This window comes from Cydia fagiglandana, chromosome 4, assembly GCF_963556715.1.
Source record: "Cydia fagiglandana chromosome 4, ilCydFagi1.1, whole genome shotgun sequence".
Classification (NCBI taxonomy): domain Eukaryota; kingdom Metazoa; phylum Arthropoda; class Insecta; order Lepidoptera; family Tortricidae; genus Cydia; species Cydia fagiglandana.
In genome coordinates this window covers 14,210,953-14,227,176 of record NC_085935.1, presented here as the reverse complement: position 1 = coordinate 14,227,176, position 16,224 = coordinate 14,210,953, and the positions used below count along the sequence as shown (strand labels likewise).

At 35.3% G+C, this 16,224-nt stretch overlaps 2 protein-coding genes across 2 annotated transcripts; both read right to left on the bottom strand.

The window, feature by feature from the left end:
* Nucleotides 1–9,418: 9,418 nt before the first annotated feature.
* On the bottom strand, nucleotides 9,419–10,463 carry LOC134663785 (carbonyl reductase [NADPH] 1-like). Its single transcript, XM_063520274.1, has one exon. It carries the CDS (start codon nucleotides 10,360–10,362, stop codon nucleotides 9,529–9,531), a length of 834 nt encoding a protein of 277 aa, XP_063376344.1. The 5' UTR covers nucleotides 10,363–10,463; the 3' UTR covers nucleotides 9,419–9,528.
* Nucleotides 10,464–11,407: 944 nt separating this feature from the next.
* On the bottom strand, nucleotides 11,408–15,561 carry LOC134663784 (transmembrane 9 superfamily member 4). The gene is made up of 9 exons (XM_063520272.1): nucleotides 15,479–15,561; nucleotides 15,018–15,400; nucleotides 14,785–14,940; nucleotides 14,420–14,697; nucleotides 13,852–14,055; nucleotides 13,037–13,457; nucleotides 12,627–12,810; nucleotides 12,100–12,238; nucleotides 11,408–11,730 (listed from the first exon to the last, which is right to left on the bottom strand). Exons 1-9 carry the CDS (start codon nucleotides 15,494–15,496, stop codon nucleotides 11,630–11,632), a joined length of 1,884 nt encoding a protein of 627 aa, XP_063376342.1. The 5' UTR covers nucleotides 15,497–15,561; the 3' UTR covers nucleotides 11,408–11,629.
* Nucleotides 15,562–16,224: the final 663 nt, after the last annotated feature.

Here is a 16,224-nt window from a genome sequence, read left to right as displayed (position 1 = left end):
TCTTTTTGGGCCCATGGTTCCAAAGTTAGAGGGGAGGGGGACAGCTATTTATTTTTCTTTCAGAGCGACGAATATATCCAAAAATCACTTTAACAAAAAAATGTTGTTTTTTTAACCTATCCAACGATATCCCAGACTATTGACTAAACGCAAAAACTAAATCAAAAATATCCATTTTGTATGGGAGGTACCCTAAAAAATATTTCCCAGAAACCTTAGGTATTTCAACTTTAATCTCGCATCCAGAATTGGAAAGAGTAAAAAAAATACCTAAATACCCCTGAATCACAAAATATTTTTTAAACGGTGACCAGTTTAGGTACCTTTTCTACTTCCGGACATCGTGTATCAGTACCTACTCCGTACCTTACCTACAGTTATCTCTTGTGATTAAAAGGAGGTGTGCGTTTTTCGCCCTAGGGCCCGATTCTGATTTCAATTTTCTGCTCTAAAACTGTCATGGATTTGATTTGTCGGCGGTAACAAGTGACATTTCTGGACCAGAAATTATAATTAGAATCGGGCTCCTAGTAGATTAGTAGACTATAAGCTATAAGCAGTTATAAGTAGGTTATGTCGTAGGTACAGTAGTCGCCATAAGATATATTGGAGCGGCCAAGATGTTCACAAATATCTGAACACGCCTCTATTGTCTACTTACTTATATAATACTGTACTTAAATTAATTCATTAATTTCGTAAAACATGCATATAAAAGAATTGCAAGTATTAGTTGTCGTGCACTCTGCCGGCAAGTATAGTTACATTTTCCTAAAAGAAAGTAACTCACTAGTGAAGTTAGGTACAACTTATCACCGCTAGTCGTTTCTCACTAGTCGTCGGCGGTGGGCAGCTGCTGATTTACATCGTTACCACCACAATACCACGAGTCGGTTGAATATGTCAACTAAGTAGGTTGTAGGTACCTACCTATTTTCTTTGTGTTTTTTTTAGTGACCAAAGAACACGGCATTGAACTCCTTAATCAAATTTATAATTTGAATCTTTAATTCGTTGAATAATCCAAATTATATGTAATTCATGCACTGGCACAGTACAAATATGTACCTTACTATCATTGTGTCCCTAGTTAAAAGATATGTGATTCTGTGAATCCGAGGCTGCTTATATTTATCAATTGATGTTACCCTAGGTATAGTGCCTAAATGAGTTAGTAATTTATTGCTGATAAATACTTATAATAACTGACGTATTTTGCACGTCCAATCATTGGAATATTTACGTTAAACAAACAAAAGCATTTATTAAACTAATGTACTTAACCGATCAGGTATTTTGTGATAAACAAGCAAATTACAGATCATTACATTGTAGGTAGCAATAGAGGCTGTACAAATGAATTGTCCGAAATCAATTAATCCGTCCTTTGTCAACGTGATAAGAGTATATGTACATACAAGTTAGTTAATTTTATGGGTGCATACATACCAGATACCTGTCAGAAACATGCAGGCAGACCATTAATTTAAGAATAGTCTATTAAAAACCAAAGTAAAGTGTCTTAGGTTTAGGTCAGTGTGAAACGCTTTATTTATTTAGAATAAGATGTCTGTAAGTATCTTTGCCTTATTACTTTACACTTGTGCTAATAATATTGTAATGTTTGACATACATTTTATAGAATTTAAGTTTTCGATAGTCTAAGTCAATCATGAATTATGCATTTAAATATGTAGTATAACATACAGTCAAAATTACTAAAGTTGTAATCAAGTATTGTTCGAATGTAGGTATACTCGTACAACGTATACCCAATTCATGTGATTGTATTTTTTGAATTAATATTATTATGACGAGCGGATTTTATGGCCAGGTCTATTATTAAGTACAAATTTAACAAAATTATACCACGTGTCTTATACTAAATAAGTAACCAGTTCAAAGTTCAATACTACAAAATATCCTGCCGTTTATTTCCTATGGCAACTAAACGTATATTATGTTCCTAACCGACCACTACGAATAAAATATGAACCGATCATTCAAAAATGCTATACATGTACTTATTGTTACCATTTTAATTTTATTTCGTTACCAATAGAACTTCGTAAAAATCATAGTTTGCAATTGCACTACATGAAAATTGCACATTTCGAATTAAAACTTAAATACTGAAATATAATGCATTTCTTAACCCTTAAAACCATTATTATAAATCATATCATACCATAAGGTAAGCATAGTGATACGTATGTACGAGATATCAGAACCATTTTTGTGCGTTTACCAATTTAATTTTCTGTTTATCTTTAACTTAGTTACATAAACCCGGTACATCACTTTGTAAGTCGGTTGGTGCTAGGTGATTTTAATTTTAATTTAAATATTTAAGACCGCTGAACCTTATGAATGTGAATAAGTGGTCGTTTGCACAGGCACGATTTATGTTGAGTCATGGGCCACTGATTTATTGATACGACCCTACAAAAGAAATGAAAACGGCAGCGCAGTGTTAAATGTGTACCTATAGGTATAGGTGTAACTAACGTCTGTAATATTAATATTATTTTAGAGCCTGTGTCCATATATAGTGCAAATTATATTGGTATAATTCGAAAAGTGATGATAGTTAAATATAATATCATAAATTATAATATACGTTATGCTAGGAATAACGAGCACCTGATGCAATGGTTTAAATATACGCTTCTTTGTTATTAGTTAATTCAAGCTTAAGTTAATTTACCTAGTAAGTATGTATAATTTTATAATAAATGAGTGTTCTCATTGCAAGTGTGGCGTCACGTTGAATCTGCACATTTGGTGAAGATAACGGCTAGAACACCAAAGAGTACCCGCTACGAAAACTCGTATAATACCAGTGTCAAGATTTATCTGTACTTGTGTAGGTACATTGCAATTAAATACATATATGCTGAAATAAAACATTTTGAACCTGAAATGTAACCTCTGATTTGTAAAAAGTCGTTGTAATAGAACATTAAGATACAAGTGCGAAAAGTAGGAAATACGCAATGAGTGTGGCGATAAATTAAAATACGACCGAAGGGAGTGTTTTAAATCGACACGAGTTGCGAATTACCTTTTCGCACGTGTACGTTTTACAATACATATATATGCACGTATGGTGCTAGTTGCCGCAGTATGCCGGTAAAGTAGTACCATATGTACTCCATAAATTCTTAACGTTTTTCTGGAACATTTATGTATACCAGAAAAATATTAAGAATATATCTACAATATTCCTTGTATTTTTAAATAGTGCGGTGACCGTTTTATTTCAATTTTGATATTTACACTTGCTTGGCATTGCTCGAGGATTCAACGCAAACAACCCTTTGACCAATCCCGAGTGCTATGATATTAATAGTAGGTAATTCGTGTACAGTCGCCATCAAATATATTGGAGCGGCCAAGGTCTCACAATATCTGAACACGCACTCTAACGCCTTTACAATAGAGACGTGTTCAGATATTTGTGAGCACCTTGGCCGCTCCGATATATCTGATGGCAACTGTACCTATAAATACGAGGTAATATTGCGTTGAGTTCATGAGTCGATGCGATACTTACAGTTGTTGTTACGAATACCTACTTACTTGCTACTTACACGCAATTTGGTTTTTTGTGTATCTTTTCAAAATATTTGTAATTTATTTAGGCCAGTTTAATATATGAATATTTACCAGAGATTGTATTTGATTTCATGGAAATTCCTACGCGTGTCACATACGTATGCAGATTTACACACGAATATCGAAAGTAAACTGTAATTAGTGTGGCAGGTTTTATCCCAAATACCTATACCTACCTACCTAATATTATAGAGTATAACTCAAAAACGGCTAGACCAATTGCATATATTCGCTATATTTTTCATTAAAAGTGTTTATGAAGCTTTTATTTTACGATTATTTTTTCATCTTTTTGGGCCCATGGTTCCAAAGTTAGAGGGGAGGGGGACAGCTATTTATTTTTCTTTCAGAGCGACGAATATATCCAAAAATCACTTTAACAAAAAAATGTTGTTTTTTTAACCTATCCAACGATATCCCAGACTATTGACTAAACGCAAAAACTAAATCAAAAATATCCATTTTGTATGGGAGGTACCCTAAAAAATATTTCCCAGAAACCTTAGGTATTTCAACTTTAATCTCGCATCCAGAATTGGAAAGAGTAAAAAAAATACCTAAATACCCCTGAATCACAAAATATTTTTTAAACGGTGACCAGTTTAGGTACCTTTTCTACTTCCGGACATCGTGTATCAGTACCTACTCCGTACCTTACCTACAGTTATCTCTTGTGATTAAAAGGAGGTGTGCGTTTTTCGCCCTAGGGCCCGATTCTGATTTCAATTTTCTGCTCTAAAACTGTCATGGATTTGATTTGTCGGCGGTAACAAGTGACATTTCTGGACCAGAAATTATAATTAGAATCGGGCTCCTAGTAGATTAGTAGACTATAAGCTATAAGCAGTTATAAGTAGGTTATGTCGTAGGTACAGTAGTCGCCATAAGATATATTGGAGCGGCCAAGATGTTCACAAATATCTGAACACGCCTCTATTGTCTACTTACTTATATAATACTGTACTTAAATTAATTCATTAATTTCATCAATATAATTTCATGAAATCACTATTAATGGTTATACACTGTTTATCTACATAAAGTACCTACGTAACTGACTGAAAACAATCTATTATAATGGGTAAGGTGACGTGTGAACAGCGTTGTACGTCACCTAACCGCGTTCCGACGATCATTCCGAATCATGAATCTAGTATTAAACTGGATTGGGCATGAGTGGTGGGGATAACTGACAGAACGGGATAGTCTTATGTATCTTTCAGTAGGAGTAGCAGCGAAAGCGCTATTATTGTTTGTCCTTGTCACAGTCTCACATTAAATTTTATTTGTTCCCCACCTTTTTTTTAGTATTGATAATGGTGGGCAACAAATGAATTCGACCAATCACAGTGTCGCATTTGCGTATGTTTTGTCCCTCACGGAGGCACGCGTATACCACTTCTATAGGATGCTACTTCTATGTTCCGAATTAATAGTGGTTTTGTTGTGTCGTTTTCATTTCATTTTGTCGAGTGATGTAGTAACGAAATCAAAATACGCTGGCCGTCGCGTGATACACATCGATATAATGTGAGGATGGAGCACTAAAAGAATTTTTTAATATCATTTATTGGTCTGATAATAGGTAACAAAACAAAATTGGTAGATTGCTTAGAATACAAACACTAGCGGCCAGTGCGTCCGTTAGATAATTTTTTTTAACTGTATCTACTTCGCAATTTTTGCTATTATAGATATGCTAATAGGTAGAGTAGGTGCGGAAAGAGAAGTGTCGCGGAATGTATGGGGCCCAGTACATTCTACGACTCTTCTCTTTCCCCACAGACTACGGTAATATTGTTCAAGAAGATGTTGATCAGATTTTAATGTGCAGACGGATTTCCTACCTCCTTAAGTAATCACATGATTTTATTCTTTTTTATTTATTTGTATAATATATATATATATATATAAATACCTACAAAACAATACTTATGTATTGCTATCTACTTAATATATACATAAGGTCAATGTGGCTAATTCCGTGGATGTGGATAATTTTTTTGATTTTCAATTGTAGGAAAAAAAAACATTTGGTTTTGATACCTGAAACTAAAAGCAATCGCTGCTTTGTCGACGAAATTCTCAATATTGTTCTTTGTTCGAGAAAAAAACTCTAGTAATTAGGAATATATTTTAATATTAATTACGGTATTAAGATCATTTTAGATTAGCTTTAGTTTCCCTGGATAAATGAATAGTCAACGATAGGTAGGACTCTGAATTACCCACTTCATCCACATGTTGATACCATGTGGGGGGAAACAGCGTTCGGGCGTTGTCGACTCCCTTGTGTGCACAACCGCAGAATAATAGCCGAAAGGAACAGTGCCCTTCATTAGAAAGGTACAACGTGATTCGTCCCAGAGGGCCTACCGGGAACCACGTTTGACGAGTTGCCTTCCTGTCACACTTACGTACGAATTTACAAGTGCAACGGAGGGGCAACACGTCAAACGTGGTTTGCGGTAGGCCCTTCTCAATCGCTGTCATACAACGGTTTTGTAGGAATTTTCCGTTCTGTACGATAGTGTAGATACTTTGATACTAAAAATACTCCTCGAACGTATGTAGGTCCCTTCATAACTGTAGGTACCTACTAAGTTTACGTAATTATTAATGTAGGTATACCTATATGTACATGAGCCTCCCTCCACTGTATGTCCACACAGCAATAGTCTGGCTTCTGTGTACCCTTTACTACCCTGCCATCGCGATTTTGTAATGCAATTATGTAGATTGGAAGCAGGACAGCAAACGAGAACTGAAACCTTATAAAATGCTGCACACGCATTGGAAAATCCATAATGAGATTTGCTATGTACCGACTTACTTGGTTACACTAGGGGCGTATCTACATCTAATAGGCAAATATGTACATATAATTATGTATTATGTTATTATTTAGATAATGTTATAATCATAATCATTATTTATTGCCTTCATGTACAACATAATAAGTAACAACAGAGTAACATGACCCGACAAGGTGTAGCAACTAAGTTACAGTAGGTACACATCTGTTTTGTATTGTAAGTGAGTAGTTAGTAAAGATCATAAGTCACATGTTACACCTACACAGACTGAAAAATCAATAGGCGTCTTCTTAGTTCCATAACTTAAGAACCCCGCTTGAAGGCCAATACATATTTTTAAGTAATAACTAGTAGTTTTAATTTAACTATATATATATATATATATATATATGTTGCTGTGTCCAGGGCGTCACTTAAACTAACCCAATAATATGTACCACCTTTATAACTGGTTTGTGATATGCAATAATATAATGATTCTATTCTATTCTATTTATTTATAAAGCGATATTCACATGTCTACCCGTAGGTACTGCATCCTGTTATGGTTTTGATACGACATTGATGATAACTAGCTGACGCTGATTAGTGCAAAGCAAATAGTGCGTACCAAATGAAGTGAAAGTCGTTGCTGAGATGCGCACCAAACACCAAGACGATCGTCAAGGTAGTATCAAAACCATAACAATTGTGAAATCTGAATCGGACTCGATCAATTTTAGATTCAGTATCAAGTTGTTATTATGATACGGACCGTAAATTTAACTGTAATACAGGGTGTCCGGTGGCAGATTTCTAGTTTCAAAGTCAATTTACAATAAAAAACTAAACAAATACATTTTGATATTTATTGATGGCATTAGAAAATTAAATGTTGCGGATTTTCTTTTTAATATGTCTTAGTGGTCAGTATCTCAGCGTGTACGCAATTGAAGCCTATTTTAATGCCAACGATACGCTAGTTTTTGTACCGAAAATTTTGTTCACATTTCAATAATTGTCGTGTAAGTGATGGGCCGAGTGTTAATTTGATTCGGTCATGGGTGCAAAGGTTTTGCAAAACTTATTCGGTCCAGAATATCCCAAGACCAAGCCCCAGCCGGTACACTCGGACGCCGGAAAATATATTGAGTGTGCAGCGGACTTTGGAAGAAAGTCCACGAATCCCATTTTTTGAGAATTCCAGAGGCTAAGCATGTTACTGTAAATGGTAAAGACTCTAGACAAATGATAGTGGATTACTTTTTGCCAAGTTTGCTAGCACATCCATCTTACTTCTCACACACCTGGTTTCAACAAGAGTCCATGAGAGGAGTGTCCATGAACTTGCTTCACGAAAAATTCCCTAGAAAATTGATATGCCGTTTTGGTGATATCACGTGGCCACCACGATCACCCGATTTGACCCCTATGGATTTTTTTCTATGAGGGTACCTCGAATGCAGAGTTTATAATAACATCCCAAGGCCTATATATAGCTGATTTAAAAGAAAATATCACCAATGAAATCCGCAACATCGCCGGCCATGCTGCAGCGTGTAGTGCTAAACTCGAGGCTCCGCCGCTTCGAAGAACGCGACCGTGTTCACGGAGCACATTTAGAGGATACAATTTGTAAGTAACTAAATCCGCATTTGTGCTCTTTTCGAATTATATTTAAAATTAAAAACATAAATCTGCCACCGGACATCCTGTACCTATAGAAAATTGTCCGCACATGGAAGTCGGGCAAGTCAATTTATTAGATAGGTATGTACCTACTTAGGGCAAAATAAATAAGTACCACTGCGATGGAGACAGACTAGCGAAGTGCCATAGGTAGGTATATAAATCAAGTGAATATCGTAGCGTTTGGACAAAAGCGGTATCCAGACGGGAGTGATCAAATCGGTCGATTTGATAAAAAAGAAAATTGGCGTCAATCTCCAATTTTAGATTTATGGAGATAGATATAAGCCGGCGACGAAAATAGGCCTCACAAATTGGTATTCTTGCGTCCGCACCTCATTTTATCGGTAATATCGGTCATTATCGGCGGTTGAATTCGGCGAGCCAAATTGGCGTTTGCGTCCGCATGCAACGCTTTGCGTGTATTATAGCGGCATCCCGCTCGCACATCGGAGCGACGTGCGAATCGCATCCTTTGGCAGGCGTGGCTCACTCCGCGATTTCGTCGCTTTGCAACAGGTAGCTAAAAGTACATCCGTTCCACACCAATTTTGGTGGCTAGCCATAAGCCGCGCGTGGCGTTATCGCCACCTAGCGGCCATATCGGTCCTGATCGTAACAGACGCGTTTTGTTAGAGAGTAAGTCTTCTGTACCTAGTACCTACTATTATTGATTCTGTGCCTTTGGTGAATGACATCAAAACAAGTAGAATAACAGTAGTCTTGCTCCCATTAGCCGCGTCCATACAGAGCGAGCACACGCGCGGCAAATTCCACACGAAAGTTCCAACAAGTTCCACAGTGGAACCGGCTATATGGTATTTGCAGGTAGAAAAATTTAAACCTACTTGTAAATAATGTATAATATTAGCAATATTGTTTAAATTGTGTTTGTGAAAAAATTCTGCTCTTATTAATGTAAATTGTAATTTGTAATGATATTATTTCGGTTTGTAATGTAGATATGGTAAATTAAAAGTTTAAAACTTTTAAGCCATTCAATTAGTTATTTATATTACTAACTAAATTATGGATAGCTTGCTGGATTTTGAATAATTTATGACATGGCACAATTTATAGCTCACCAACAAGTACACAATTTATCAGACTTTGTGTAACAGATAAGCAGGCATTGACCTTTTTATCAGCTAATAAGCTACATTTCATTCCAATCGTTTATTTCATGGAAATGCTAAATAATCTTAAACTGCTATTTCTATTTTACCTTCCATTTATTACTTGAATAAAATTACAATTCAGCATAACATCCAAACTGTAAAAACTTTTGTTCAAGGTATAAATAAAAACATAACATTAAAAAGGAAACTCTTTATATTTATAGTAGGTACTTGTTTAAAGTGTATGTGACACTATTATCACAGGATTTTCATGGTTGTAACTCTAACAATCTTTAACCATTTGATCCTTAATCGTCCCAGTTGACTTGGTGGCAGTCATGCCACACAAAGGTGCCTTTTTGTGTAGGGGGAGCGTCCAGTGCCAGGTACAGCGGTGCGCGGGCTCCTCTCTCTGGGGTGAAGTCTCCCATTCCTTTTGTCATATCAGTCTTGACAAACCCAGGGTGCACACAGTTTATGGCTATGTCCTTGCCTTGCTCGTTAAATAGCCTTTGCTGAACAAAGGTTAAAGCTGACATGGCGACTTTAGAAACTTTGTAATCACCATAATGTCCCGCAAATGCAACAAATGAACTTTTACCATTCTTTGCAGTTTGTAAGAAATCATTAACAAATTGTAAAATCTCTTCAACTGTGAGGTCATCTTTGACTAAAGTGTCTAACCAAACCTGTTTTCGAATATTGGAAAGCAAGCCCCAGTCACTGCTGATGTTAATGATCCGAGCATTGTTCTTTAAATAGGGATATAATATTCTTGATATAGTTAATAAACTAAAGAAGTTCGTATCCATAAGTTTCTTAGCATCTTCATAGGATGAAACTGATTTATCAAAGTCAAGAACACCAGCATTGTTTACAAGAACATCTATGCCCGCGTGATGTGTGGAGACGTATGTGGCGAACTCTTGAACACTCGCTTCGCTAGTAACGTCCAAGACATGGAATAACGGAGTCAGGCCGAGTTCTTCGAGCTTTTTAACGGCTTGTCTTCCTCTTTCTTCGTTTCTAGCTGTAAGGTACACAGCACCGTCGAACTTTGCACATAACCCCTTGACGATCTCGAACCCGATGCCTCTATTTCCACCAGTGACTATCGCTACTTTGGTTTCCATTTTGTACATAAAATTTTGGAATCTTAAATTACTACGTTATAAAATAATATTTATCACCAATATGACATTCCGTCCTACTGCCCCGGTCATTCTTATTTATTTTGACATTGACGTAAAAGTTACAGCGCCTATACGGAGACGTTCAAAAATCAAAACATATCGCATCAAATATCTCCATTTTCAGACCACAATATTAAAAAAAAATCTATAGAATATTGTCATAGGTCATAATATTATAATACTTTACATAATAATAATTTTTATTATTTTCAGGACCTTGAAACCGAAATTCACTACTTGTTAAATAATTAACCTGCAACCTTTGTTTTTGGTTGCGGAACGCAGCACTACTTTCGTTTTAGGGTTCCGTACTATAAATGGCAAAAATAAACCCTTTTATAGTTTGGCACAGCGACCTTGTCAACAGAAAAAGGCGGCAAATTTAAAAGAATCAGGCGAAATGAATTGACTTCCCATAGAAAATTTTAATTTCGCGCCTTTTTCTACTGACAAGTTGGGTGTTTGAGTATAGTTTTGTCATGTCCGTATGTGGCGTTTGTATGTCCCAGCCATTTTACATACTTGAAAACTATAGCCACTATAAGTACGATTATGATATATTTCAATGTATTAACATTATATTGGTCTAAGCCTGGCCGCAGACGTTCGGAATTTTCCGCAGTCCGTACGGAATGACAACTCTACTTCATTGACGTGACAGCGAAAAGGGTAAAAAAAGCGTTAAATTTGAAAATATTAGGCGCAAAGGATCGATCCCTCATACAAATCTTAAATATCGCGCCTTTTTCTACTAGAGTCTGTGCGGAAAGAGAAGAGTCGTGGAATGTATGGGGCCCAATACATTCCACAACTCTTCTCTTTCCGCACAGACTCTAGTGGTATTGGCTTGCCAGAGTATATTTTCAACTATTCCTGAGTTTTTTTCCTGAAAAACTTGTCCTTTGAAAAAATAATAGTACAACTTCGGACGTCACTTAAGACTTAAGTTCAGCATTAATAGTAGGTGAATAAAAAAAAACAACAGAAATGAAGATCATAATGTAAATTAAATTTTATTACAAAAAATAATCTCTAAATGCATATAATTGATATAATATATTGAGGACCTACATATTTACACAACTTAACTCATTCAAACACTTGTTCTTTGTCAATCAGATCAACACAACAATTAAATTAATTTATAAATTACAATACAAATAAAAAACGTACACACATCAAATAAATTACCACAGTATATATTTAATTCTTATATCTAGTCAATCTTTACTGCTGCGTAAATTTTCCTAATAAATGTATAAGCGGCGAAAAATCCAATAGTGCCAGTCAAAAGCCAAAAAGTCAATACCATCAGACCTGTAACATAAAAAAATAATATTGTATTTGCCAGTAAAACGGATGATAACGAACTTAAGGACGACCCGCACCGGTCGCGTGTGCAGCACATATAATATGCGGCGATCCATAAGTAGACGTATATTATACTGCCCAGAACCCCTGTTACACTGGTTTACGGGCACGTAGGTATACGCATCCTGTGTAGCTGGGCCTTTAACACAATCTTTGTCTAATTATATGTATTTATTTGCCATATTAACCACTGTAACTAAAAACAGGAAATACGGCTGCAGTAAATAAGAATTGTATAGAAAAAATACATAGGTATGTACTTAAACTATAATGTGGTTGAAAACTAAAACACTTAATATCTTGTGTTATTTTTACCTGTGTAGCCAATATAAAGCAGTGTAGGTATAAACTCGGTGATTTCCAATTTAGTGAAGAAGTAAAATATTGAATAAATCAAGATGTAGACTGCTGAGCCCCCGGATACAATAAAACTTTTCCACCACCAGTGATAATCCTGAAACATGTGTAATATACATAGAACATATGATTTATTAACTAGTAATAAATTATTTCAATATTATGGCAATCCTACCCAACTTGACTTAGTCTTGCAGTAAGAAGACATTCGTTGTGCACACAGATAATCGAAAGATAGATCAATACTGCATATAGAAACATACAAAACTTATAACAATAAATCCACCCGATTCGAACCCAGGACAGATTCGGCAGGGTCTGCTGATACTTAATTTACGTTAGATACAACTACTATTGCAGTGACTTACTCCATGGAGGTTGTACTTTGCACTTGCAATGGTACCGAAATATCGATAATTCAGAAACACAATGCTATGCAGTAAATAACTCCTTTGTAATAGGTAATATTTAAACAGTATATTTACCTCGCCACATAACTGGAAGTACACCATCACAATTGATATTTGTGAAACAGACACCACCAAAATGCAAAAAACTAGGAACAGAAATCCAAACAGGTAATAAAATTGATTCTCCCATAATGCATTGAAGATGAAGAAAAGTTCAATAAACACAGCCCCAAATGGAAGAATGCCAGCCATCAGTATACTGAAACATTAAGCAAAAATTTATAAACTAAAAGTAACTATTTTAAATTAATAAAAATAAAAAAATTCTCAACCCAAACCACAATAAAAAAATCACCCCTCATTAATTATATCCTTTACTAAAGATGTCATTGAGAATATGAAATTATTTGTTCCTTACTCTATTAAGGGTTCTTATTGTGAAATTTATTGGGTCATAAAAATATTCACTATGTTCATCAACTCACCACACAAAAACATTCATATACCAGACTTGTTCTGGCACCTTTCTTGGAATAAAATTGGTCCGTACAGGATGTTGGAATGCTTGATTCTGATGGCATCCAAAATAATATCCTAGATAGACCAATGGAAGTGATATACAGAACCAGAGGCACAACAATGCCATCATTGTGGAAAACGGTACAGCACCACTGGAGTGTTTGCCCATTATAAAGAAGTTTAAAAAGAAACAGGTGCCAAAGACAATGGCTGGGTAAAGAGTGGCTGTCAGAAAAGCAGCTTGCTTCCATTGTTTGCCTTTCATTGTGCTGTAAAGGCGGGCGGAGTAATATCCGGCTATCAGGCCCATGAAGACATACAGGAATATAGCAGCGGTCATCAGTGCACCTCTGCTGGCAGGTGAAAGCATACCCAGCATAGCCACAACTGGAAAATTAAAAAAAAATCCTTGTAACAAAAATAATAAGTTTTGTTTCAGGTAGAATTCAAGAGAAAACATGCCATTTTTAACAAGGTGGAGTAAATACAGGTGAAATTTCACAATACAATCTTTCCTATGATGGTCTTCCGACATTGGCATACTGGCCTGCACTGGAGGGTTTTTTTACTAGAGTTATATATGAGTATACATGCAGAACTATTATGTTAATAGCTGTATGTTGAATATTTAACTTAAGCAAAGTGAATAAAAGTGAACTTAAAAGTAAAAAAAATAGTATCATACCGTACACATAAACAAATATTTATGAAATATTCTTTACAATACATAAAGGTTAAACTATAATTTTATATTACTGATTATGTTTGATAGTTAACTTACAGATAGTAATGAGTGCCATTAAAAACACTTGAATGCCACTGCCAATAACAGCTGCAAAAAGCATCCTCTTGGGTGGTGGTCGAAAGACATCACCATGCACTAACTTCCAACCTGTCTCCTCCATCATGTCATCAATGCTTTCATCGGAATTATAGCGGGCAATATCTCTTCTCAGTGTCCTTACCATAATCATTGTTAATATGCCTGAAATGTAACACTACTATAAAGTGTCATTCTAGGGAACTTTCTAACTATGTAAACAAACTGCCATATTGAAATCGTCATTCAGTGACAGTTTCAATAAGAGTGTTTATTTACATAGTTAGCAAGTTCCATAGAATAACACTTTAAGATCATTAATGGAATAATTAACTTTTTTAATTAACAATGATCCCACTACAATATGAAATATTTGAATGAAAGTGAGTATTAGAAATGATCATTTTGTTACATTAGCCAGCCAGTGTTTAGCATACAATATCTTGTTTCTAATGCATGTCAGTGTAAATCTCTAATTATATTGTGCAACATAAGACTACCATAAAAACAAGACAAAATGTGTAAGTACCTGATAAGAAGAACAAGACAACAATAGAGTTAACAATTGAAAACCAATGAATTTGTACATCCTTCATTCCCAAATAAATGTCCCATCTTGACGCCCAGCTTATGTCTGATTCCCCCCATTCCACAGAGTATGTGAAGTATAACTTGGTACCAGTGTCCTCATTTACCAGCTGGGGCTTTGGGTCTGTAGGATATTGGCAGGAATCATCCAAAAAAGTATATTCATCTTTGTCAACTGATACTGTTTCAACTTCAAAACCTACAACTCTATAAGAATCCCTGAAAAGGAATAGCAAGATTATAAATAATTATATTACCAATTGAATAATAGAAAGATTTCACAAATGTAATAATTATATTACTTACTGACTGTGTTTGTGATATTTTAAGAGCAATTTCAAGTGATTGTTAATATACGCTTTTCCTTTGGACATGAAACCAAGTCTATAGCCCTGTTCAATATTTCTCTCTGATGTATCCCTGTTTAGTACTTTAGTAGCCACTGGTAAATTATCAACTAACCTTGAAAAATATTATAAAACATTAGTTAATAGTTTCCTTAAGCTGGCATGAAATAGAGTAAAAGAAAACAGTCTTACAAATGAACGAAATATTCATGTTCAATACGGCTTGCAACCTTTTCTGACTCCTCAACACTCCAATTTATAGGATTATTTTTCTGATGGCACAAAAGTCGGCACTTGATAGTTTCTGCCATATGGACTTCATACGGTGTGTTTACTATACGGTCACCTCTTAATACCTCGCCCAAGTTTTCAGATTTATATACGAAGGTGCCATTCTTTGGCAAACACAATGGTAGCGAATAATATTCATATGGTAACTGGGTGTGAATGCTGGTCATTTTAACAGCTTTTACTTCAATTCTTTGGCCTTTTTTGAATTCTACTGGTGCTACTCCCGGAACGTAAAATCCATTACTAAAGGGAATGAGGCTGATTATTATCGCCAGGGAATGTACCTAAAAATAAAACCATACCAATAAGCACGTCAACTGTAAGGCAAATAATTAGTTAGTAAAATTAGAACAAGTACTTACTATAAAGATTTTATCCATTTTTCTAAATATTTATTGATAAAATACATGGAATGACAATGACATTCCGCATACATACCGCAGTCCAGCCCATCGACACCCCATACTTTGATAAATTAAGAAAGCACTTGTTACCAACATTGAGGCATAGAAATAATCTTATCGAATTAAAATGACTGCTGTTGCATTTTGGTGGCACATACCATACTTGCTTTTAACATAGACGTATTATACTTACTTTTCTTTAGGTTGGTATGATTGGTAGTAAAACGTCAAACGTCATTTGAGTTGCCGTGAACGTGGAAATACGTGGTTATTTTTTATTGTAATTGGTAAAATAACTTTAGCTGTTATTTAGATGGGGGCCAAATCTTTAAGGAAATGTGAAGTTTGTAGTGGGTGTGTAAGAAGACTAACTACTGACGCATTTTTGGCCAAATTTCCAACTTGATCCGAACAGGTCGGTAAACTGATGTTTGTATGCAATATTTTCATTTTTTACTTTGAGTCGTTAACAGTTACTAATTTAATTAGTTTTAGTCGTGTACAATCCATGATTAAAACGGAAATATTTTGTGAATAAAGTATTTTTAAGTAAAAAAGTCTAAGTAACCTATGACACGAATAGTGTACGACAAATTTTATCGATAATCTCTTTATTTCAGATGTCGATTATGGGCAAAGCTGAGGAAAAGGAAATGAGGATTTGGCGTATTTATTTACCTATTCAAAAGCTGAATGGAAACAAG

Coding starts and splice junctions, on each gene's coding strand:
- LOC134663785 (XM_063520274.1), bottom strand. CDS start 10,362: ATGTACAAAATGGAAACCAAAGTAGCGATAGTCACTGGTGGAAATAGA.
- LOC134663784 (XM_063520272.1), bottom strand. Junction 13,458..13,851: donor AATGGCACTCATTACTATCT/GTAAGTTAACTA, acceptor TTAATTTTCCAG/TTGTGGCTATGCTGGGTATG. Junction 12,239..12,626: donor ACTTCCAGTTATGTGGCGAG/GTAAATATACTG, acceptor CACATGTTTCAG/GATTATCACTGGTGGTGGAA.